Source organism: Ambystoma mexicanum, chromosome 2p, assembly GCF_040938575.1.
Source record: "Ambystoma mexicanum isolate Mex_15411 chromosome 2p, UKY_AmexF1_1, whole genome shotgun sequence".
Classification (NCBI taxonomy): Eukaryota; Metazoa; Chordata; class Amphibia; order Caudata; family Ambystomatidae; genus Ambystoma; species Ambystoma mexicanum.
The window spans coordinates 956,781,381-956,805,048 of NC_090923.1; the positions used below are offsets into that span (position 1 = coordinate 956,781,381).

At 45.5% G+C, this 23,668-nt stretch overlaps 1 protein-coding gene across 2 annotated transcripts in view; it reads right to left on the reverse strand.

Moving 5' to 3' along the window:
* Positions 1 to 23,668, reverse strand: part of LOC138566960 (atypical kinase COQ8A, mitochondrial-like) — a 349,117-nt gene that overhangs the window by 216,697 nt on the left and 108,752 nt on the right. For both annotated transcript variants that reach the window (XM_069644743.1, XM_069644744.1), the window contains exon 2: positions 2,274 to 2,446. In XM_069644743.1, the coding sequence (XP_069500844.1) occupies positions 2,274 to 2,444 (171 nt within the window). In that variant the 5' untranslated portion in view covers positions 2,445 to 2,446. The remainder of the gene's footprint in view (positions 1 to 2,273; positions 2,447 to 23,668) is intronic.

Sequence of the window (23,668 nt, forward strand, 5' to 3'; positions counted from 1 at the left end):
ATAATCATATACGAGAAGCTCTATGAGAATCCATAATTATGTGCAAGGCATGAAATAAGCAGTGTCACATTTGCTATGCAATTCTGTAGGTTTGCTAATCAAATGAACACTTGTATAGCAAAGTTAGCTATTTAAGTTGCCCTCTTCAAAGAAAGCACAGCTTGCCCTGTAGTCCTCTCTTGCCCTTGAGGCTCTCTTGACCCTCTTTTCACTGTTAACGTCAAGTGCTAATGGAGGGAAAGTGCAGCAGTAATAATCTCCTCCACTCTGTGCCAAAGGCATGTGTACGAGTGCTAGGCAAGAATTTCTGTTTCAAATAATTGCAAACCAGAAGTAATCGGGATGATAATTTTATTAAGCTTTCTATATCCTGTCTGGCAAAGACCAGTACGTGTCAACTTTATATCTTTTAAAAAGGCAGACACGCAATTCCATTCCTAAAATGTGAGTTGTTACATAATGTATAATTACAGTATTGATACTGTAAAACACTGCATCATCTCCATTCTTTATAGTAAAGTTTAGGTTAGTGTATCTGAATTTCATAATGTCAACTAGATTTCATTTTGTTGGGGAAGATGCATCATGTTGACTAGTGAACTTTTGAAAATGTACATGATCCCATGATGAAATACTTTTGATGGCAAACCTAGTTATGTAATCTGCAGGTTGCATAAATCTTGCAACTGGTACACAACCCATGACTGAACCCATACTCCTTGAAATTCTACATTAACACCCTGTTGCTTTATACCAGGCATCCTGAAAGTGAGATGACCACAAACTACAATATTCCACCTAGTTTGGTCAGTTCTCTGCCTGCTAAGCAATCCACTCTTCTGAGTCTTTCTTTCCTCTTGCATAGTGAATACAAAAAGCAAACTAAATGTTTATGCAAAGGAGTGATCAATATTTCCACCAGTCTGTACATCCGCAGATCTACTGTAATACCAAACACTGTAGTTAGCCTCTAGAGCTCGCTTTGCTTTATGATTGTATTATATATTACCACCCGCAGGAAACAGCTGGCCAAACTGTTTTCAGAGCCTTTGTGTCCATTCATGTAGCTAACCTTTTACATTTTACAGACACTCACCTATGGCTCGTAAAGTCTTTTTTTCGCCCATTCGAGTAGATTTTATGAACACCGAGCAGCATTTACAAGAGATGTTTGAAACTTTTATTTAACATGTACTTGGTTTGCAATAAATGTCCACTAACAGTTTCACTGTGCATGGCTGGCCTCTGGGTGGCAGCAGTGTGCCAAACATTACGTGGGTTTGTAGTGGCATGCACCATTTTACAGAAATCACATTTTAAATTTGTTGTCCTCCGTTGCTATGGGTAAAGTGCATTTCTCTTAGTTTGAATAGGTAAACCAAGTTACCCGACCTGCAGGTCTAGCCTAAGTTTAAAGAATTTGCAAGGCCCGACTCCTCTCACTAATGTCTTATAATAACTGGTGACATTAACAATACAAGTACAAAATTGCTAATCAAATGGGTATGTTTGCTAATCAAAAATATTTTGATTAGCAAACTCTGCTAATCAATTTTTGAAAACTATGCCTTGATGTGTTATTAATATACGCACTGTCACCCATGAGCATTTAAGAAACCACCTTCAGATTACTCAGAACAGACTTCAGCATGGTTTATTTCACTATAAAATGGTAACAAAGCACAAAGATCCAGAGTTCCTCCTGGGATAATGACAGCTAAAGTAGTTTCCTCCATTACCCGCTTGACTCCCCCAATTGGTAGGTTCACAACTCTTGAAAGCTCTTAAGATTCTCTCAAATAGTTAGTTTATTGTCAACATGCACTACAATGATCTTAGCTTCACAGAAGATAAAGTACTATTTTCAATACATCTTTGTGTGGTGGCTACCCTTGCTGAATATTATATACCTTATGCAGTGCCACCACGACTGCTCAGCAATCACCACTCTAAGGGCAAGGGAAAAGCTTGCATGAAACCTTATGGCTTCGCTGTGCGGGTTGGTGCCTCTCACCTGCTGAACAAGCAGATGCGAGAATCTATCCCCCAACAGATCACCCCCCTCCCCCAGAGGCTGCACCCAGTTTCTTTCAGAGCTCCAACAGCAGCCAAGTCCTCAGCATTGGGTATCGAGGCTATGGAGCTTTCCCCGTGTTTGAAAGGTTCATACTGCAAAGAAAATCACGAGTACCATGAAACAAAAACCGGTTTAAATAATACGCTGTGCCATTCACTTATGTGCCAGCAGGCAGATACTAGGCAAATGTCCTAACCTTCATTCTCCTTTCGACAGGATCCAGCTGCCGACGGAGAGGACTTGCATCCTGCTTTGCCACCTCTGGAATGTAGACCTCCACAAGTAAACTTCTCAGAGGGGGGACCCCAAGCTCCGCCATGGTCCTCCTGCCCACCAGGGGCAGTCCCCTCTTCACCAGTGAGGCCATTCCTGCAGAAAGACATGTATGGAGAGTATCAGTATTTTAGTTCAGTCGCCATATACAAACAATTGGATAAGTGGGTGAGTGCATATAACAAATTCGGGCATTAAATGCTCATCACAAATGAATCAGGCCATTTAGTCTATCAATCTTAGAAGCCACGTAAACGCTTTGTGTTTTTTACTTGCAACAACTTCGGACCTCTGTCGGAGGGTCCTGAATTCGAATACTGTTCTTCATTGAGAAGCCCCAGCATACAATGACTGGTCAGAACTCAAGTTCTTGTGCCTTCAGTCAATGTCCACATATGGACTTTTCTCCTCCACATAGTGGAGTTCATTCAGTCCTCCGTTTGAAAAAACGGTTAACCCAAGTAGATATAAAAACATGGCATGGGTGAGACTACTGAGAATAAGTAAATAATTTGTCATTTACATAAACAGAGGAAAAAACAGAAAAATGACTGAGCATTAATATTTGCGAAGTTCAGATGTGTTGACAGATTTTGAAACTAGAACTATGAAAATCGGAAAACTCATAGTAGTAATTTCGCTATAAAAGTTGCCAAATCCACCAGAAGCAAATGTATAATGTTCAACTGTGCACTAGTTGGATCTTGGCTTTCCAGTACATTGCGCCAAGGGTGAAAGTCCTAAAATAGTTCAAGACACCCACTATTGCACCAGCATTTTCGTAGAATTGGGATGACCAGATTTCAAGACGGAAAACCGAGACAGTCAACAACATAAAATGAGGACTAGATCCCCCCCACAACCCGTCCTTCAACCATGCGCCAATCCCCACAACCACCCCATCTGCCCCCCTTAAACATCATTGTCAGAACGGCTCCTGCATATAAATAGCATGGTTTCGACTGTGGATATAAGCATAATAATAAAAAGGAGCTTTTAGTCTGATACAAATTACAGGCCTTTCTGTCTATGCGTTAACCAACTGGTCACTGTGGCACAATCAATTAATGAGTTTGGCTGGCACCTGTAAGGTTGGGGGTTCGAGCCCAGCCTGCCATAGAAACATTCAGAGTATATTGTAATGTTTATTTCCTTTATAATTGCTTCCCACCATCCCTTTCCCCAAAACAGGGGCAGCGTTTTTAAATGATTTGTTTTTTTTTAACTCACGGGAGGGGGACAGAGGGCTGAATTCCTAGACTGTCCCGGCAAAACCAGAACCAGTACATCTTGAAACAGTGCTGAAAATGGGTATGTCAGACACCACAGTATCGCGGGGCGCAAGGACGGGGTGGTGGAGGGCAGTTGAGTTACGACTTGACTTGGAATGGAAATATCCCAGCAGGTCAAAATTTCCATCTTGCACACAACCATTTCCTGCAAAATTACCATTTAGCGATTGCACGTGGTTGTGATGCCAACGTAAACTCTCCTGCAAATATTGGGAATAGAGTCTACACTCCAATGTTCTAAATATTTACAACAAGCGCAGCGGCACTTGGTGCACGTTGACCAGTAGTGGTGTCTGTGCAGGCCCGCCATCTTCGTGCTGCACCATCTTTGCACCAGGGTGAAGGATACATCCACCATGCAGAGGCAGGCAACCTTATGCTCATTCTGCCATCAAACCTCTATGGAAACAATGCAATGGCCTGAAATGCTCCCAACACTAAATTCAACATAAGCCTCTCTATGACTACAGTGTTCTCATGGTTGCTAGAAATGGCTGCATGTTTAATATGGGAAAAGCATTATTGGATATATGAAAATCCCTAATCCCTTCGCCACTTGGAGAGCAACTGCTTAAGTACTTTGAAATGTGATCTGCACTGTAACTCTGTGTTGTTATATAGTCTGGAGTGCAGAAAACATTTATAACACAGATCAGGCTTTCTTGGTGGCGCTGAAAAGCAGTACAATCCCAGCCATACACTGCAAGCTACAATACTCATTTTACATCTGTCCAATGTTCAAATAACTACAGGGTTTGTGCTATGGATGAGGTCCTGTTTCGGACCATTGCAAGTGTACCTGCAGACAAGCGTGGTGCTTGAAATTACTTTTTAGATTGTTACTGTAAATGCTGGATTTCGGAAGAATCATGGGACAGAGACTGCTCTTTTAGCACCAAAATCCCAGCTGCTTCAATCCTTGGATAACAGTCAAACATCCCTGCTTACGGACCTCTCGGCAGCCTTTAGCCTGGTGGATCATTCCATCCTGACCACCAGGTTAAGGGACATTGCGCACTTCTCAGATCAGGCCACTCAATGGATCACCCAATTCCTTAGCGGTAGACAGGTGAGAGTTGCTAGTGGGGTAGCAGAGGCGAAACCAGTGCCTCTGCTGTATGGGGTTCCTCAGGGAGCTTGTGTATCACCATGTCTCTACAACATCTTCATGGTACAATTTTTCCATATATTAGAACAAGAGGGGACCATATTTGCCAACTACGCAGACGACACACAATGTGTCATCCCTATCTCAGGGTCACATGGTATTGATGAAAAAAACATCAATAAAGCTGATCATGTGATCCATACTTGGATAGTCCTGAATGGTCTGGCGCTGAACAGCGAGAAAACAGAGCTCATGATTGTTGGCACTGACATAAAACTTGCAAAATTAGGTCCGATGTTCAACAATTTTAACATCGACAATTGTAACATTAAGGTGAAGCATAAAGTGAAGACACTAGGTATAATTTTGAACAAGAATCTGAATATGAAAGCTCAAGTGAACAACCTAGTTTCTACCTCATCTTACTATATCAAGTTACTACGACATCTTCACCGATTGATATCAGAAAAAAACACAGAAATCTTAGCCAGAGCCATCATTGGATCCAAAATGGACTACTGCTGCAGCCTCCTAGACGGCATTACGCAAGCGGATAATACCGCCTCCAGGTCATTTAGAATGGCGCAGTGAGGGTTGTGAAAGGCTGGAGTCGTAAGGCTCACGTGTCTGAAGCAAGACAGAGCCTGCATTGGCTTCCTGGTCAAGAAAGAGTACATTTCAGGATGTTACTCATCACACACAAATGTATTATGGGTTTTATTCGCAACTTATCTAGTAGAAGCCATTACAAAAAAAACATAGCTCCAGATCTCTAAGATACAAGAATAGCAACCTTTTAAAAACCACTTGCTGCAGAACTAATAAAGTTCGCAATGGAGCTTTTAGAGGTTATAGGTCAAAAGGTTTGACTGAAAAGGATCGAATCAAAAAGGACCGAAAACAGAAGGGTTGAATTTTTTTAAAAAAATGTTTTAATTTTTTTTTCTGGAGGCCCCCCCCAAACCGCCTTTTTTGTGGCAAAAACCACTTTTTTCCCTATATGAAAACCCCAAATAAAAAAATATTTAAAAAAAAAAAATTCGACCCTTTTGTTTTAGGTCCTATTGACTCGACCCTATGGCATTCAATCCTTTTGGATCCGAACCTTTGACCGGACACCGCTTTTAACATAGCAGCTCCATTAGGTTGGAATGTCCTGCCCCTGGATCTCAGGATTATTGAGTCCACAGACATGTTTAAGAAGAAACTGAAGACACTTCGATTCTGCTAGTCTGCTCAAAGCCTCATCACCCTGCAGCATGATCTCGGACTCCCCTCTTCTATGTGTCTTGTCTTGTTCTACGTTTTGTGTCCTTAAGCCTTTGGGTACCTGGAGCGCGGTAGAAATTACAAAACATAAACAACAAAAACAATGAATTACCCGGAATGAGTGGGGGTCTGCCGAAGTTGCTCCAATCCACATGTAAACTCCTGATCTAACCCGCCCCAAAGACCTTTGAGAGAACGTCCCCTTTGGCCAGTTTGACAAAACAAATTCACCACCAGGTTCCATGCATATCTGCCTACATTCCAGAATAAAAAACCCAGAAATCTACATCACCCAAGGGTGGACTGGGAACCAAATGTGGCCCTGGAAATAATTTTCAAAGTGGCCCCATATTAGACATTTTCAGTAAGCCCACTTGGAAATAAAATAGGCTACCACACAAAAGTGGACTAGGGTGCAGAAGCTTACTGGGAAATCTCAAGAGTTCCCTACAGGCGAGTCCACCCCTGATGTCACCACAAGGCCACGCCCACACTTTTGAAAGGGGGTAGTGATGTGGTATCGGGGCTAAAGTGTAACTTAAATTTTTAAATAAGAGTGGACATATTAATAAATGTTGCACTCCAATCACAAATAAGAATGCACTGTGAACACTTCATGATAACATGTTTGCATGATATTTTTTTCCTACACCCGATTACGTTTCCCCTTGATTATCCCATTGGGATAGAACATGAAACCCCCACCTGTGGCTCTGCCGTGCCCCGAATCCATTCTCTCTTCTTTGTTTGGGCCATAACTTTTGGCTGTCTGGCTCGGCTTGTGGTGGGGGCGAGCTAGAGCAACTCCTCACATCTTTCTCAGCAAAGTCCCCTTAAACAGAGTCAGATCATCTAATGTCGCCTTAAGGGCTTTATGAGATCAGCCCCCCTAAGAGGAATTCTCTCTGGGCCTTTGCCCAACGTCCCCAACGATGTGGAGCTGCAGATCCCAAAGAGAAGAGTCTATTTCAAATTGGGCGCAAAAAACAGCAAAAAAGGAATTGATTGGGAAAAGCGGAATTCTAATTGTGCACAGTTCCGCTCCCTCCATCTCAGCCCCCCACTCCATACACACAGGAGAGTATGGTAGCAGCCCTGAGAGTCCACAGTGCACGCACAAGCAGCAGAGCGACACATGGAAGAGGAAGGATGGTGCGAGAAGACATGAGGGGACACCGGAAAACCTGGAGAAGAGCGTTAAAAACACGAGTCTCAGGGCTAAACCCAGTGGTTAGGCGGGTATGGTTCCATTTCCTCTAAACGCCAAATATCACACAAAGGCAGTCTGTCAATCACCCCCGCACCACAACGCGGAACTGCCTAGGAAATCCCGCCAAACAACTACAGCTCAAAAGGGGAGTGTATGCACCATTGACCACATCTTTCCCGATCATACCATAATAAAACAATGGGCATGCATGCAGCTCTCTTATCAGTTGAGAAAAGTAAGTAAAACACTCAATTCAAGCCCAACTAATACACAGCACTGAATGTGTATTTAAGAGGAAACCCCAATGAGCCTCATTACGAGTTTGGAGGTAGCCATGCCCTTCACAAGGGCATGGCTATTCTCAAACTTGGGTCCGGGTCCGGGTCCAGGTCCCGCTGCTACTTTCCTAGTCTGCTCGCAGGTGCTGCTCTGCACGCCTGGTCTGACCAGGTATCCAGAGCGGCACCCGCGAGCAGACTAGGAATGTTGTGGCGAGGTAACAACAGCGCCAGTAGCACTACCGGCGCCGTTGTTGCCTTACCGCAACACTCCTAATGAGGCCCAATGTCTGATAAAGCATAATACTTCAAAAAGTACTCCTAACAACTGCGTAAATTGGCTTGTATATGTTGGAATTACATCATACTTTTTTTCGTGTTTCTGAATTTTAACAAATTGTTTTCATTTTTGAAATAATGTAGTATGTTACAGCACAGCTATAGCACGAATTGTGAGAAACCTGAAGGTGTCACACCCGCTGGTCCCACGGGATCTGTCATCCAGGTGGCCAGGACATGGCCATCACTAGTGGATCCAGTTCCTGGGGGTGGGACCAGTGCAGGAGATTTACCTGGAGTCGGGGTGGGGGATTTTCAGGGAGTGGAAGAGGGGCACCGGAGGGTGAGACGCGGTATCCCCTTCCTTGTGACACCTTCTACCAATCCTACCCGGTAGGATATTTAGAAATTCTACCCCCGGCCCTCTTTTCCTTCACGAACAATTTCTCACATTGTGAAAGACAACAGACTAACACCCGAGCCGTTTACCTGACATGTCCCAACACAAGGGTCAGGCAAAGTTTGTTTGTTTGTTTGTTTGTTTGTTTTATTTAGTATAGCGCTCCAGACCCAGGGGTAAATGGGCGCTTAAGGATAGGTTACATAATTACAGTAAATAATCAGTTATACAATTGTGGCGTTAAGATGCCAAATATAGAGTATACAGGCAGGCAGTAGGAGCATTTCAAGGTATGTACAATATATACAGTTGGTGCAGGTCTAAGACAATCATCTATTCAAGGTATGTACAGTAAACGCAAGTGGGACTGAGCTTAATTTATCTGGGGATTTCCTTCTCTAGAAGCCAGCTAATGACTGATCTTCTGAACAGTTGGAAGGATTTGGTCAATTTAATACTCAGTGGCAAGGTGTTCCAGAGTTGAGGGGCAAGGACACTAAAGCCAGGCAATTGCTGATAACTACACACACCTGAATGCCCTTTCCCTTCCCCACAGGGATAAAAGGCAGAGCACAAGAGCACACTTTGATCAAGGCCGAACGCACGAGGAAGCAGCTATTCCGTGACGGCAGTTCAAAAGGAGGAGAAAGGCGGTGAGAACTGAAAGGACAACCAGGAGGGAATTGCCCTTGCCCTTTTCATCCCAGACCCGCGAAGCCTCTGAGAAAGGAAACGCAAGACCAGGAATCGCAGCTGGCGAGTGGTGTGACGGATGTCAGCGGTACAAGGAATCCTCCGGCACCGATAGCCAGGTCGTGGAGAAGCGGCTGTCATTGTGGTTCCGTCCTGGACGCCAGCGGCAAAAGAAATGCCGAGTTCAGCACAGCCGGTGAGTAGGAAGAAATCGATAGAGGACCGAACTGTGTTAGGCTCAAGGTTGCAGTGGCAACATTTGTATATGAAGAAAGAAGATAAAAGACAAGAGGTCTTTTGTGAGTGAAATTAGTACCAGAAACAGAGTGGTCCCGTGCCACGTTGGTGCTCATTTGAAGGACTCTGGTTGATGCCCCTCTCCTGAACCAAGAGAATGTATTAAGCTAAGATTGGGGAAACTACCAGTAGCAATAGGCCTTAGGGGAGGCCGGTGAGAGGTGTCAAAGCCCCAGAGACGTTCCTCCATGAAGGAGGGAACGGGGAGAACGGGAGGAGCGGGATGCCAAAAGGAAATGGTTATACGAGTGGAGAAACTCATCCCAGGGAAATTGTTGAAACTCCAAAGTTGATAAATCTGAACTGTAACAAAATAAGAGGGAACTTCATATGTAAACCTGAGAAAGAGAATTTTAATCAGTGGATAGGACCACCCTGGGAAGAGGAGAGAAGATCCCAACCCTCAATAGGTATTAATTGGAGAGTAGTGGATTAAAAAAAAATATGACCAAGATAAGTATGAGCTAAGAAGGTGACATGATAAAATTCCTGAAGGGATAATTGTCGTACATGGCAAAACAATGTGGGTGTAAGGATGAAACAAACTTCAGAAAAGGGCGCCTGGAAAATAATCCCACAAGATAAAGGGAAGAGTCAAAGATCTTATCCAAGAATTGCAAGCCCCGGTACAGAAGGTGGCTACAGACTATTTGAAAATAAGGTGAAATATTCTCCTTACACAATTTAAATAACATTAAAAAAAATGTGAAACTATTCACATTGTCTAGTAAGGATCATTTTAGTGTGCCCCCTGTGGCAAACCGGAAGGAGTCGTTGGACTAAGAACTGACATGTTAAGTGTGTTTTTATTATTATTACCACTATGAGGGAGATTCCCTGCCTAACCAAACTAAAACTAATGATGCTTGTCGATTTCCTAAATCAAATTGTCCTTAGTCCGAAATCCTAATATCTAACTGGCCCTGCTACTCAGGAAAAATAATAAAAAGAAGGAAGCCTGTACCAATAGCCTCTATCCTTGGCTCTGGCCTGGATCACTCGTCAAACAAAAAATTTAAAAAAGTTTGTCAAGTCTTGGATCTTTTCCAAAACAAGAAAGGTTTGTAACAGTTTCAAAGTTTATTCTCCAGGGCTCTCCGAAGCCATTTTGCCCTCTGGTCGGCTTACTCTACTGGGGTTTCACTGGGGTGTCGCCCATATCTGGCATTTGTGTGTTTCAGGCTTCCGTAACCTTCGTGGCTTTTCCAGCCTCTATGATCAATGTCTCTTGACTCTCCCAGCCTCTCCAAAGCCCTTTAAGCCCCAGCTAGGCTTGCTTTACCGAGGCCTTGGTTGGACATCTGCCCTCTTACAGCCGTTGGGTTTTCTTGGCTCCGGTAACCCTTGTTGGCCCCTCAGCAGCGTTACATCTTTAGGAGTGGGCGCTTCCCTTGCTCTGCCCAGCTTGGCAATTGTTGCACGTCTCATATGGAGATCGGGAATCCGACTTCTCCACTGTGTATAGATGCGTTATAAATGCCATATCATATCAATGCAGTCTGTTCTCAGCGTCAGTTAACTGGCCCAGACCCACCACGGCTTCCTTGTGGTCACGCCACCAGTCGAAATGGCCTATCGTCTCCGTCGATGCTTCTGCTTCTGGACTGCTCAGCCTTCCAGTGTCTTGCTCGGGGAGCCTCGATGGCCAATCCCGTTCGCTCTCCACACTACCGTCAGCTCCACGGTCTAGCATGACTCCACCCCTCCAGGACATCCTTCCGTCGGAGGTGTTCTTCTGCACTGGATTTTCTCTCTGTGATTCAAAGTTCTCTGTGTTTTTATGTACGTCATCAGAAAGAAAAGGGGTGTGTCTGCGTTTTTTGACTCTGGAGTTCAAGTGAGATTCAAAATTACCTTAAACCAAAGAGTTTGAGGAAATGTCCCTATTCGGGAAGTCGAAAACAGAAGTAACAACAGTCTTCCAATTCCCATGTAGGCGGATAGCCTACGCTGGACTGGGAGTTCCTTACCGGAATGGGAGTCCTTGTTCTCATGAGGGGGGTCACTCCCAGTGAGGTCCCACTTGCCCAGACCCCTAGGTAGAGTCTTGCTAAGCAGGCTCACCTCCTGAGCCTCAAAAGGGGTGGCTCCCCTCTGGGGAGAAGGGACGAATATTCCAGATTCGTTACACCCCTTGCTCCAATTGTTCCTTTCTGTTGTACTATTTTTAGGAAACATTGCACAGTATGTTTATCAGTTGACTCCACATCCATAGCCTAAACTCACTGGCTCCACTGTGACTTTCATTTGAAATTGCTCACCCCGACATCAATGTTCTCTTTGTTAAGCCTTGCTGCTGTGGACCATCTTTCTCCACAGCATGCCACCTGCTTGCTGAAATGGCATATTGCCCTGCAGTTCCTTCTGTTTGGTACAACTTTCTGCATGTTCCCTGCACACTGAAGTTAGTTTTAAAATAAAAATGTGAAAAACAAGCTTTTCAAAAATTTCTTTGAAGCTTTTATGTTCCTCCTTTTCTTTAATGTTTGTGCTATATAAGGGGCAGTCACATATTTTACATGCACTCGCTTTAATCAACAACCCCTCTGGCCTTTACCGCCCAGGACGCGTCTAATAACTACATATGTTCCACTCTTCATGTCTGTACGGGACGCCGCCCAGCCCATATTGCTTAGACTGTCTTTACTGTATTATGCCTGTAAATGTAATCAGCGCCCAGATACGCTACGTTCGGCGCGCTCTACAAATGTAAAATAAATAAATACAAGGTTAAGCCAACCCCCTTGTGCAGTTGAAAGTCTTAGACACATTTTGGAAACAAAGTGAACTGTGTTTTGGTGGCAAACATGAACCCGACTGAGGGATGCCTACAAATTGGGGTGAATAGTAGCACACCTGTGCACATTGTGACAACAAGCGTGAACCCGACTGAGGGATGTCCATGGTGAAGTTGTGGGTCTGAGCCATACTGAAGGAGGCTAATGTTGAGAGAAGGATTGGAGCCCGGCTGAGGGGGGGGGGATCCAAGGGTGAAGAGTAATCGTCCAACGTACAGATTGACAGAAGGAGCTTTTTGTTGTGTTCTTTAGGATACATCAGACCCTCTGAAGCAAGAGACTTTGCATAAAAGAGACTTGGAGACAGAAGGCCCTTATATTGACAAAGGAACTGTATCCTTGTGCCAGAGAAGCCCAGGAGTGTGCTGCGGCTCAAGAGTCCTGCCTTGTCCCGTGCTAAAAACGTGGGGGAAGGGAGACCCTGCCCATAACATCATGAATTATCATTTTGTGAACACTTTTCTTTTCTTGTGAACATTATCCCACACCATTTTGTAGCATAGCGGTAAGGATTGCCAATATTTCTTTTTTTTATTATTTTTTAGCATAGGCCCTTTTATTGGACTAGACTCTACTAGGACTGTATTATTATTTGATGGTCGTAGCTTGCTCCCATTCTAGCAAGTTGTTTGTCCTCCACAAGTACCCTGCTGGTGAAATCTACCCAATTTTGCCCAGTTATTGATGCTAGAGGAAAGGACCCTCTGCCATGCCTCCACGTCCATCCAATTATAAGGACTATAAACCTGACCATAAACAAACAGTGGCTGCAACTGCTTTGTGTGTAATCCTGCGCGCCCTTTGATGCTATGAGAAAGGACCCCCCTATGGTGCCCCAGCGTTTATCTATGAGACCTGACGTTCTGGTTGCATGGCAACCATAAACAAAGAGTGACCTTGAAGGTGAGAAGGGCACAGCTGAGCAAGTCAGGTTCTAGGTTAAAGGGGACAGTCCTCAGGCCTTCCTTTAAAAATAAACTCGCAAAGAAGAACCTTCACAGCCAGGATAGCATCAGGGGACAGCACGCATTTGCAGAAATGCTACAGAACATAGCTCCATAAATTATGTTGTAGATAAGGAGAACCTCCTATACCATCGAAACGTTACCAGGGTGAGCATCATCTTAGAAATACGTTTGAAAACAGAATTCAAAGGGAAGACGAATCAGTGGAACAATTCATCATGTTCTTAATGGGACTGTTGAGTATGTGCAACTTTGGGCCGCAGACATAAGAGATTAGGGGACCAGTTCATGCTTGAGTGCAGGGACAGCAAAATAAGGTAATAGCTAGGGTCGAAATGTAATCCAGACTTAGAAGACGTTTTACGGCTAGCAAAAGAAGTGGACCATACGAATAAGTGTTTAAGAGCTTTCAAGAAGGAGGTGCTGCAGCACAAACCAAGTGAGTAGAAAGGTGAAAAGGGTTGCAAAACGGTGGCTGTTATTGCTGCAAAAGTTTAAAACTTCGAGCAAACAAGGCCAAGCAGTCAATACAGTAGACAAGTGCCTTCAGTGGATTCTCACAAAGAGGTGCAATAGGTGTGATTCGCCAAAGCATTTCGCCAATAGTCTGTGCTGTCTGGCCCTTGATGTCAAATGCACAAGTTGTAAGAAGAAAGGGCATCTGACCAAGTGTTGCAGATCTAGCACCATTAATATAGTTGATGAAATGTATGAGCACTCTGAAGAAGCAGTATTTACAATGGGAGCTGAAGAAGAGGTGGACGGCCGTAGGGATATGTTATAAATTAATGGACAGAAACTTGAGATGATCGATTCAGGTATGAAGTGCACCCATCTCCCAAGAAAGAGGTTTGACCATTTATTTCCAGGAAAACAACAGATGGCGGTGGACATTAGGTCTGTGGTTTATGGGGGAGCACAAATAAAGGTGGCAGGATGACAACCTTTGAGTTGAAAGAAAGGGCAGCTCCTGGGAAGGTATGGTACTGAGGGAGGATCAGTTCCCCCGTTAGGTTGGCTTCAACAAAAGAGGCAGGGCGATGAAGTTGAACCCAAATGGCGATGAACATGCTATCCATTGTGGAGACAAATATTCAGAGAAAGGGCAGGATGTCTGATGCGATTCGTTCATTGGATCCACGATCAGTTGTTCACAAGGTCAGGAATGAATGTTCCCATGCCAATTAGGGACAAAGTGAAGAAAGAACCAATCAAATTATAAAAAGACAGTGCAATTGAAAGTATAGAGGCATCTGAGTGGGTTTCACTTCTGTTAATTGTTGCCAAACCAAATAGAAAGCTGAGACTTTGTATAAACCTCAGATCACTTAACAGATGTGGGCTACCTGATAGGCATCCTCACCAAAACATAGCAGAAACGCTTTAGATGTTAGGGGAAGCGTGCGTGTGTTCTCATCTTTGAAGCTCACTTCAGTGTACTGCCAGATAAAACTTCATCAAAGTTCCAAAGAACTTATACGGGTTTCATATCCCTCCGAGGGTCTCTTCCAGTTTGTTTGCATGCCGTTTTACCCAATATCAGCATCAGCTTCAGTGTTTCAGAGAATAATGCACTAAATATTCCATGATGAATCGGGAGCTGTATGCTTCCAGGACGATGTATTAGTGTTTGGTGAAGATCGGAGAACTCATAACGAGAGGCTATGTAAAGTTATGAAAGTACTGGTTGAGCAGATCTCACACTAAGTGAAGAAAAGTGCAAATTCAGTCAGAAAGAGATCGACTACATAGGCCACACGATGTCTGCAGCTGGCATAAATGTCAAGCATAAATTGGTCAACAATATCAGAACGACAGTTGAGTCACAGAATAAGGAGGAACTACGATTCTTTCTGGGAATGGCTGAATATTACTTGAAATGTGTACCACATTTCGCAGATAAGACAGTGAACGTTGAAGGACCGCTCCACATGAGTGAAATATGAAATGCGCCAATGAGTTTGCCGGCCCTGGAACAAACACTGTTCTTAAAAAACTTCAAGGTAGGATGACAAACATTTATATCAACATGTGCCAGCAACACAGGACTAGGTGCTGTGCTGGCACAAGTTGAAGGAGACACGGAATACATCATTGCATTTGCATTGGCTTTGCGCGTTCTCAAATGTGCGGAAATCAATTACTCGACCAATGAGAAAGAACTTCAGACAATCAAATGGTCAACAGATAGGTTCAGGACATTTCTTTGGGGATCGAAATGTACACTCCAGAAGCAAGGCTTGGATAGAGTATCCTCAAGGATAAGGAAATGGTTGATTTCACTTCAATCATATGATTTCATTGTAGAATATGTGCTGGGAAAGAAAAATATCCCTGCAGACTTCTCGTCGCGTATGCCGAAAGATGGGGAGGATGGCGGTGATGAAAAGGAAGAAGATTGAGTCTTAAGTATTGAACAGAAAATGGTTTCGAAGGATGAGTGGATAATCAATATGGATAGTGATGAAGCTTTGAAGGGAGTGAAGAGTGAGTTGCAAGAGTGAGGGACCATAACAAAACAAAAAGGGTGCGGTTTTAGGAACTTAGAGGATTTGTGGACTATCGGAGATGAATTGCATGCGGGTGGGATTTACATTGTGAGGGGTGACAGGATAATACCTCCTTATGAGGTGAGGAAGAGAATTGTGGAGGTGGCCCATAAGGATCACCAAGGAATCACCAAGACGAGGCAGACTGTATGCTCCGATTAGGACTTGTAAATAGAGAGACCTTTAAGAAACTGCATTCATGTGAACTGAGTGAAAGGAGTTTAAAGTCCAGAGAGAGTCCCATGACACCAGTGACAATACCTCACATGCCTTGAGAAAGGGTAGGCATGGACATTGTAAGACCCATTCCACGCCATGGTGTACTCAAGTACTGCATTGCACTGGTGGACACACTATCCAAATGGGTGGAAGTTATGATAATGAGGAACGCAACGATGAGAGAAGTGATCGAAGTGAAGTGTTGACTGATAATGCGGTCCAAATTAAAGTGTAGGGAGATGCATTCATAGTATAGTAGCATATAGGTTCTCACTGCATATTGCCACAGGAATGTCTCCATTTGAGATGAGTTGGAAGAAAGCCAAATTGTAAGTTATGTCCTCTGTGGTTGAAGAGGGCACGTTGGACGTAGCAAAACGTGGATGATGCAAGGTCACATATCAGAGAAAGCCAAATAAGTAACACGATCAGGTATGATGAGAGAAAGACTGTGAAAGAGTGTTTTTACGGGAGAACGAATATGTGAAGCTTAAACCATCCGTCCCACTAAGGGAGGGACCCATGCAATGATCTAGACTACTTAAGGTGGAAAACGTTTTACATAACTCTCTCAAGACTGAGGTTGGAATGTAAATAGTGTGGTCAGAGTGAGACTAAACTGGGGTTGTGGTAGAGTTGTGGATGACTTGGATAGTAGTAGGGATGTGGATGTGTCGAGTGCGAGAAAACAAAATACAATTCTGTTGGGAAGTCAAAGACCGGTCAGACTCATGAGGCGACTGGAGAAGTGAAGGCTTTGTCATTTGTTGATGAAGGGGAGGGAGCGTAGTATGTTACAGCGCAGCTATAGCACAAGATGGAATGTGGGGCTGGAGGATCTAGAAGGCGATGACGGAAGACTGGGAGTTGGGAGGGACTGGGTATGGGACGGTCGCTGTTCTGCTAGTGGGTAATATGGAGAGGTACTGAAAATGAAATGAACCTAAGTTTTCCTCCTTTCCCGCAGTCCAGTTACTTCAAATTTCTATTTAATAACCCATCATAAAGCACTCCCTACTTATTCTAGAACTGGGTGAATTTACTATTCTAACTTCAGGTCCAGCACAGGGCCAGTTAAGTGGTTGATGGTGGCAACCATGATTAATCATCCACTTAATACAAGACTGGGAGCCCGATATACAAAAGTGGTTTACAATGGCCCAATCACATTAACATGGATCTTAAAGAGCAGTCGGGCAAGTTTGTTCCTTTTTTAAAACCCGCTCTGTTCCACAATAGAAAACTTTGTTTTTTTATGCGTAGGCAGGTTGTGGAGGGGTCTTATAAACTTTTTGAAGCTGAAAAACTTTTATGGTGATTCAGTGAACTTTACATCACCTACGGCCTGGATTTACAAAAGCATTTTAAATTGATGCCATCCCATTGAAAAATATTTGTTTGGATTACTTGGAGTTTCACAATCAAGTTTGCGCCATTATCCAGATATTTTATGTCAACATTTTGGCATGATAAAATTATAAGTATGTCGGCTTTGTGCAGGAATTATACTAGTGGGAAATTCCTTGCTCTAAAACCGACACTCAAAAATGGGCATAATCATTGACAACCATATAGTCTGGCTAAAAGCTATAGGACGCGTCACTGCACCAAAGTCAAATGCATTGACTTATATCAGGCTGACTCGAACCTATTGATTTTAGTATTTACAACAGTTTCCTGAGCCCCCACTGCTCGTTCCTGCTGATTTTCCTGCTGGAGTGTACCCCAGGCACCTCCGGTTTAAGTTCCATCAAGAACCGCAACCCATCTCTACCCAAAAGCGGATTGCGGGTCTCAGACGCCTTTGCGCCATCATGGCCTCCCGCCTACTCAAGCCCTAACGTGGGGGCGCTCTTCTGTGTTCCACTGCTCCTGCGACACTACTCCTTGCCTGCTTAAGATCGGACAGCGGGTCGCCATTGCGAACTGTTCCGGTCGGCCGGGCCCCCTGCTCCTGCCACCAATCGCAGTAAGTGCATCCACCAGTTGCGAACTGGTCTGGGCTACCGGTCTCCCTGTCCCCGTCACAATTAGCAGTGAGTGCATCCGCCGGTTGCCAACTGGTCTGGGCTGCCGGGCCCCCCGCTCCCGTCACCTATCACAGTAAGTGCATCTGCATTTCACTCCCCAAGGGCTCTCCCTTTTCCCACTCTGGACTTGTCTGCCCGGCGTTCGTTTGCGGGGCTGCAGCGGTTGACTTCTAACACACCCCCTCCTTCCTGAGTCCGTTGCATGCTCTAGTTCTATCAGCAGGCCACCGCGGTGCACTGGCCTGGGCCGCTGGGCCCCACTGCCCCCGACATCTACTGCTGTGAAGTGTACTTGCGTTCCTCACCTCCAACGGCTCACCTCTCTACCTGCACGGATCCCGATTACACTGCATTTGTGTTTGCCTGGGCTGTCCGGCCTCCCTACTCCTGACATCTATCCCAGAGAGGTGCACCTGCGTCCCACACCTTCTGTGACTCTCCTCTGCACCCGTTCTGAATCTGACAAAGCGGCGCTTGCACTAGTGCTGCGGTGGTCGACACCCTGCTACCCTCCTCTACCTGAGCCTGCACTGTGCGCTGTCCTGACAATTGTGCCCCCTGCTCCTTGTGCACATCATTCGGTGTGTTCCTCGGAGCTAACTGGGACTGCCGAAGTGATCGCCTGGCACATCTTCAGCATACCCCCCCTTCTGCAGCTCCTCCGCCTGTACACTGTGCCCCTGGCCTTGCTGCGAATCGGGTGGCTCTCTCCAGTCCTGCATTCAGCTAAGTTGAGCCCGCCACTGTCGACACTGTACCTCTGCGCTGTGTTCGTTTCTCCTAAGATGCCACCTTCCTCCCTGCTGTTGCTGTTCTCCGCGCCCCTTGGACTTCTCCTCCCGCCCTGTCACTGGTTGCTGTCTGGCGTCTCTTCCACCTCACTCTCCGCATCATCTCCCCGGACTGCATTTGTACCTCTGCGCATCATTTAATATGCTGCAGGCTGCATCTATCTCATCAGCCCCCTCACCCTCCCTTTCTGATCGATCTACTGCTCCATCCCTTCATCATCTCTCTCAGCTCAGTATCTCAAACCTCCTCATCCCCAACTGACTTGCCTGCTCCCCTGTACTCCCTTGCTACAATCTCCTGCCTAGGCCCTCTAGTTCCCGTTCTCCCACACTCCTGTCACGCACTCTGTGAGGTTTCCCTCCTCCTGTCCAAAACACACCCTACGGCTGCCCCCTCTGATCCTCTCCCCACCCCTCTGATTCCCAAAATCTACCCTCTCCTCATACCTTACCTCACATCTTTCTTCAATATCTGTCTCACCTCCGCTACCTTTCCATCAGATTTCAATCATGCTACTAGCATCCCTATCCTGAAAAAAACCTCTGCTAACCCCCTCCTGGCTTCCAATTTTCGTCCCATCTCTCTTCTACCATTGCTCTCTAAACTCCTGGAACGCATAGTCTATTCCCAACTCTCAGCATTTGTCTCCAACCTCTCTCTCTCTCTCTCTCCTCCGCCCTACTCAATCTGGATTCCGTCCCAAACATTCCACTGAAACTGCTCTCACCTCCGTTTTCAACTCCCTCCTCACTGCTCGCTACTCCAAGCATTCCTCTGTTTTCATCCTCCTAGACCTCTCCGCCGCCTTTGACAACGTCGATCACCCCTTACTCCTCAACACTCTTTCCTCCTTAGGTCTCAAAGGCTCAGTCCTTAACTGGTCCTCCTCCTACCTTTCTAACTGCTATTTTGCTTTGGTGTTCCCTAAGGCTCTGTGCTTGGCCCTTTCCTCTTCTCACTTTACACCTCCTTTCTCGCCCCAATCATCTCTTCCTTTGGTATCTCTTACCATTTCTATGCTGATGACACCCAGCTTTTCCTCTCCTTCACTCCTGACATACACCTAAAACTCTTTTCCTGTCTCACTGCTATTAAAAACTAGATGTACTCTCACTTTCTCGCCCTAAACACTGATAAAGCTAAAGTCTTATTCCTTCCTGCTAACACCCTTCCTCCTCCCCCCTCCCCATTTCTGCCTCTGCCCACAATCTAGGCCTCCACCTTGACTCCAACCTCTCCTTTACTCGCCATATCTCTTACCGCCTGAGCTCGTCACTACCACCTCTACGATGTTTGCAAAAATCCAATCCTTCCTCACCTTCCATGCCACCAAACTCTTAATTTCTTCCCTTAGCTTTTCTTGTCTATTCTACTGTTCTGCTCTCCTTTTTGGCCTCCCTGCCTCCCATCTTTCCCCCACTTAAATCCCTCTACCACTCTGCAATCCGCACTCCCTGCTCCCTCTCTCCTCATGACTCCATCGCCTCTTCGCTTTCCTCTCTTGGCTGGCTTTCCTTTCACTCTCAACTTAAATTCAACTTCCTCTGTCTTGTTTTTAAATCTCTTTATGATCTTGCCGCTCCCTACCTTTCCTCCCTCCTCTCTTTACTCACCCTCTCGCCCCATCCGTTCTGCTGACCTCTTATTTCTCACTGTTCCTCCCTCACCCTGTGCTCCTTCCCGCTTCGGTTTCTTTCAGCTCCTTGCCCCTCTACATTGGAACTCTCTACCGCTTACTATCCGCTCCATCTCTTCTTACTCTTCTTTCTGTTCCTCCTTAATATCCCACCTTCTTTATCCCCCTGCCCCTCCCAGACAGCTCTTCACTACTTTGCTTGTGATTGTTCCCTATCCAGGTCTTTATCTAATGATCTCAGCAAATTGTTCCGCTTACTGTTCTTGATTATTTGACTGAAGTCTTGCACTTATTGCTTCTAATGTATTCTTGTTGTTCTAATGTAAAGCGCTTTGGTTTAAAGCTCTGTATAAAATCTAATAAATACAATTGCAAATACTTCCGGCAGAGGTGAAAACTCTCCTTTCCTGAATATTTATTTTATTTATTGTTCGCTTGTTAGGCGCATACACAGTACGTCAATTCTGTTTCAAAGTGCCCATAGGGAAACGGGGAGGGAACATGGGATTGAAATGATAAATACAGTGGAGGGAAACAAACATACTATGCCTTGTGAGGATTCAGAACATGCAAGTGCAGCAAGGAAGAGGGGGCGAGTGCTGAGGCGTCCAAACTCATGGGTGAGCAACAGAAGGAGTGCATGGTATGATAAGTGCTATACAGTCGGCGCTGCCTTGAGTGGAAAGGTGCGAGCCTCCAGGACGGAGGCTGGAGGGTGCCGAGACAAGTTCTAAAAGGTAGACAGAAGCTGCTGCGAATGGGTGTGGAAGGTCAAGGGCCAGAGGATGGATAAGGGCCCTGAACACCAATCACAGCAACTGTGAGATTAGCAGGGCAGGGAAGAAGGGAAAGAGGAAAGTCTTGAGGAGCTTCCGGAATTTGAGGAAGTCCTGTCTAAGACGCAGAGGAAGGGAGAGGCTGTTCCATAGGATGGAGCCTGCTGATGACAGAGATTGGCCTCTTACCCACTGTTGAGCGAAATGCTTTACACACAGAGTTAGTGCCAGAGGAACGTACAGGTCTAGAGGGAGAGTATTTAGTAAGATAGAGTTGCAGATAGCGTGGTCCCGGGCCCTTGTGCATGATGCATAGGGACTTGAATTTAATAGGTGCAGTCACCGGAAGCCAGTAAAGATGTTTTAGGGCAGGAGAGATGTGGTCCCTGGGCTTAAGGCCAAGGATAAGCCATGCTGCCCTATTCTGGATTAGCTGGAGGGGTTGCCAAGTGGAAGAAGGTAGATTCAGGAGGAGGCTATTGCAATAGTCAAGCCTAAAGAACCAGGTCTCAAGTAACATTGAGCTTCTGGGGGAAAGTGAGGAAAGGGAGAATTCCTTTGAGAAGGAAGAGTTGAAAGTCTTCTTGGCAATGTCCTGGGTGTGAGGGAGGAAGGAGAGAGAGGAGTCGAAGATGACTTCAAGGTTTCTGGCTTCAGATGAAGGAGCAGGTGGGAGCCCATGGAGGAAGACCAGAGAGAGGGGAAGAAGGAGGGCGCAGGGGTCCCAATGGGAAGGATCTCAGTCTTGCTGGCATTGAGGCAGTGATTGTTAGAAGTGCACCAGTACTGGATGGCAGATAGGCAGTCAGTGATGATGGAAGGAGCGAGAGTAGGTCAGTAGGAAGTTTGAAAAAGAGTCGAGTATCGTCTGCATAACACTGGAAGTTGGAGGAGATGAGGAGTGCCAGCTGAGCAAGGTAAATACTAAAGAACCAAGGGGAGAGTTGGAGCCCTGGAGGACACCACAGGTGGAGAAGGAAGTAGGAGAGGAGAAGGTGCCCAAGACGACTTGGGAAGAGCAGTCAGTTAGGAAGAGGCCAGCCAGTCCAGTGCCTGTTCTGAGATACCAAGGGTATCGTGGAGCCTTTGTATGAGGATGGAGTGGTTGACCGTGTCAAAGGCAGAGGAGAGATTGAGTAAGATGAGCACAGCTGGGGAGTTAGAGTCCAGAGATGGAAGCAGTTCTTCCAAGGTGTTCCAAAGAGCAGTTTCCGTGCCTCTGGATGCTCGGAATCCAGATTGGTCACGAAGACAACCAACAAGTTCAGTGTGTGAGGTGAGTAAAGGCCAGCTTCTCCAGCAGTTCCCCCAGGAAGGGGGTGATAGAAATAGGGCGTTAGTTGGCTGGACAGGTACGGTTTGCTGAAGTTGTTTCAGAGGGGGTGCGCACAAGGAAGTGCTTGAGGGAGGTTGAGAAAGATCCAGTGGCAAAAGAATGGTTACAGAAACCAGCGAGTGCGGGGGCAAGAGAGCCAATGTTGTCCTTGATGGTTCTGGAGGAGCAAGGGGAAACCTGTTTGGAAGAGACCTTCATGGAGCGGACAACTCTGGTAACTTCTTCAGGCGTGACATGGACGAAGGAGGAGAGGGAGACTGAGGAGCCAAGGGAGTGAGGGAAGGATTGAGTGGGTGAGTAACAAGGGTGTTCTAGATGTCCTGGGTTTTTGTGGCGAACTGTGTGGCCAGTTCGTTGCAGAGGGCCTGGGAAGGAAGAAGGGGGGGAGGAGGAGACGGCAGACGGGTTGCCTAGTTCCCTGCAGATTTTGAAAGGTTCAGCTGTGTTGTTGGAGGCACCAGATACCCTACCAATACTCTACTTGGCCATTCTAAATAGGCGTCTCATTACCTCCCTTCATGTGAACTGGACGCCCAAGGTTCTCTCTCTGAAAGTGGATCCATGAATTGTATTATTTTTTTTTTTTAAAGGAGTTTATCAACTCACCATTTGATAGCTCTTTGTTGCACCAACACTGACAAAATGCTATCGTTAGCAGCCTAAAGCTGTACACGTGTTGATAAATGGAACTAAACCAGGGAAAGGAGAACTGCAGACTGTACAACCAGAGCCGGCCAGAGACATGGGAAGACTGTGCGGCTTCCGAGGGCCCTGTGGTCGCAACAGCCCAACAGGCACCAGCTACCTGCCTCCAGCATATAAAGTAATATTGTATTCAAGAGGATCTGTGCTGTCTCCATGTACAAGGTTCCTTTTTTCTTATTCCCCATAAGGCAACGCGTCACCTCTCAACCTTCTGCTGAGCTGCTCAAGAGACAAATACCTCCCTCCTAGTGGCCCACCAGGCGCTGCCGGCCCCTTAAGTACTGCTTTTTTTTGCGTTCCTTCTTTAAGCAGAGCATTTAAAATGGGAGGAGTTTACAAGTGAAGGCTCATTTAAGAGAGCATGGTTTTGGACAAGGCCGTGTTAAGAACTGCAAAGTGCCATTTTTGTATTTTGAAAGCACACACAAAGCACCAGTTAGCTGCCTAAATCTATGCCCTCCTGCACGACGATTAAAAGTATTGCACAAAACTGTTTTAAACAATCTGCATTATTTTCCCATGTTCATGTTTAAAACACCAAAAAGTGTTTATTTTAGGTAGAATGTAAAATGTTCTCACATTATATAAGGAGCTTGCCTTTGTCAAGCAATGAAACAAACAGATAACGCATCATAACAAAAGGTAATGTGTGAAAAGGCTAAGTCTTGAAAGTAAATTTTCAAACT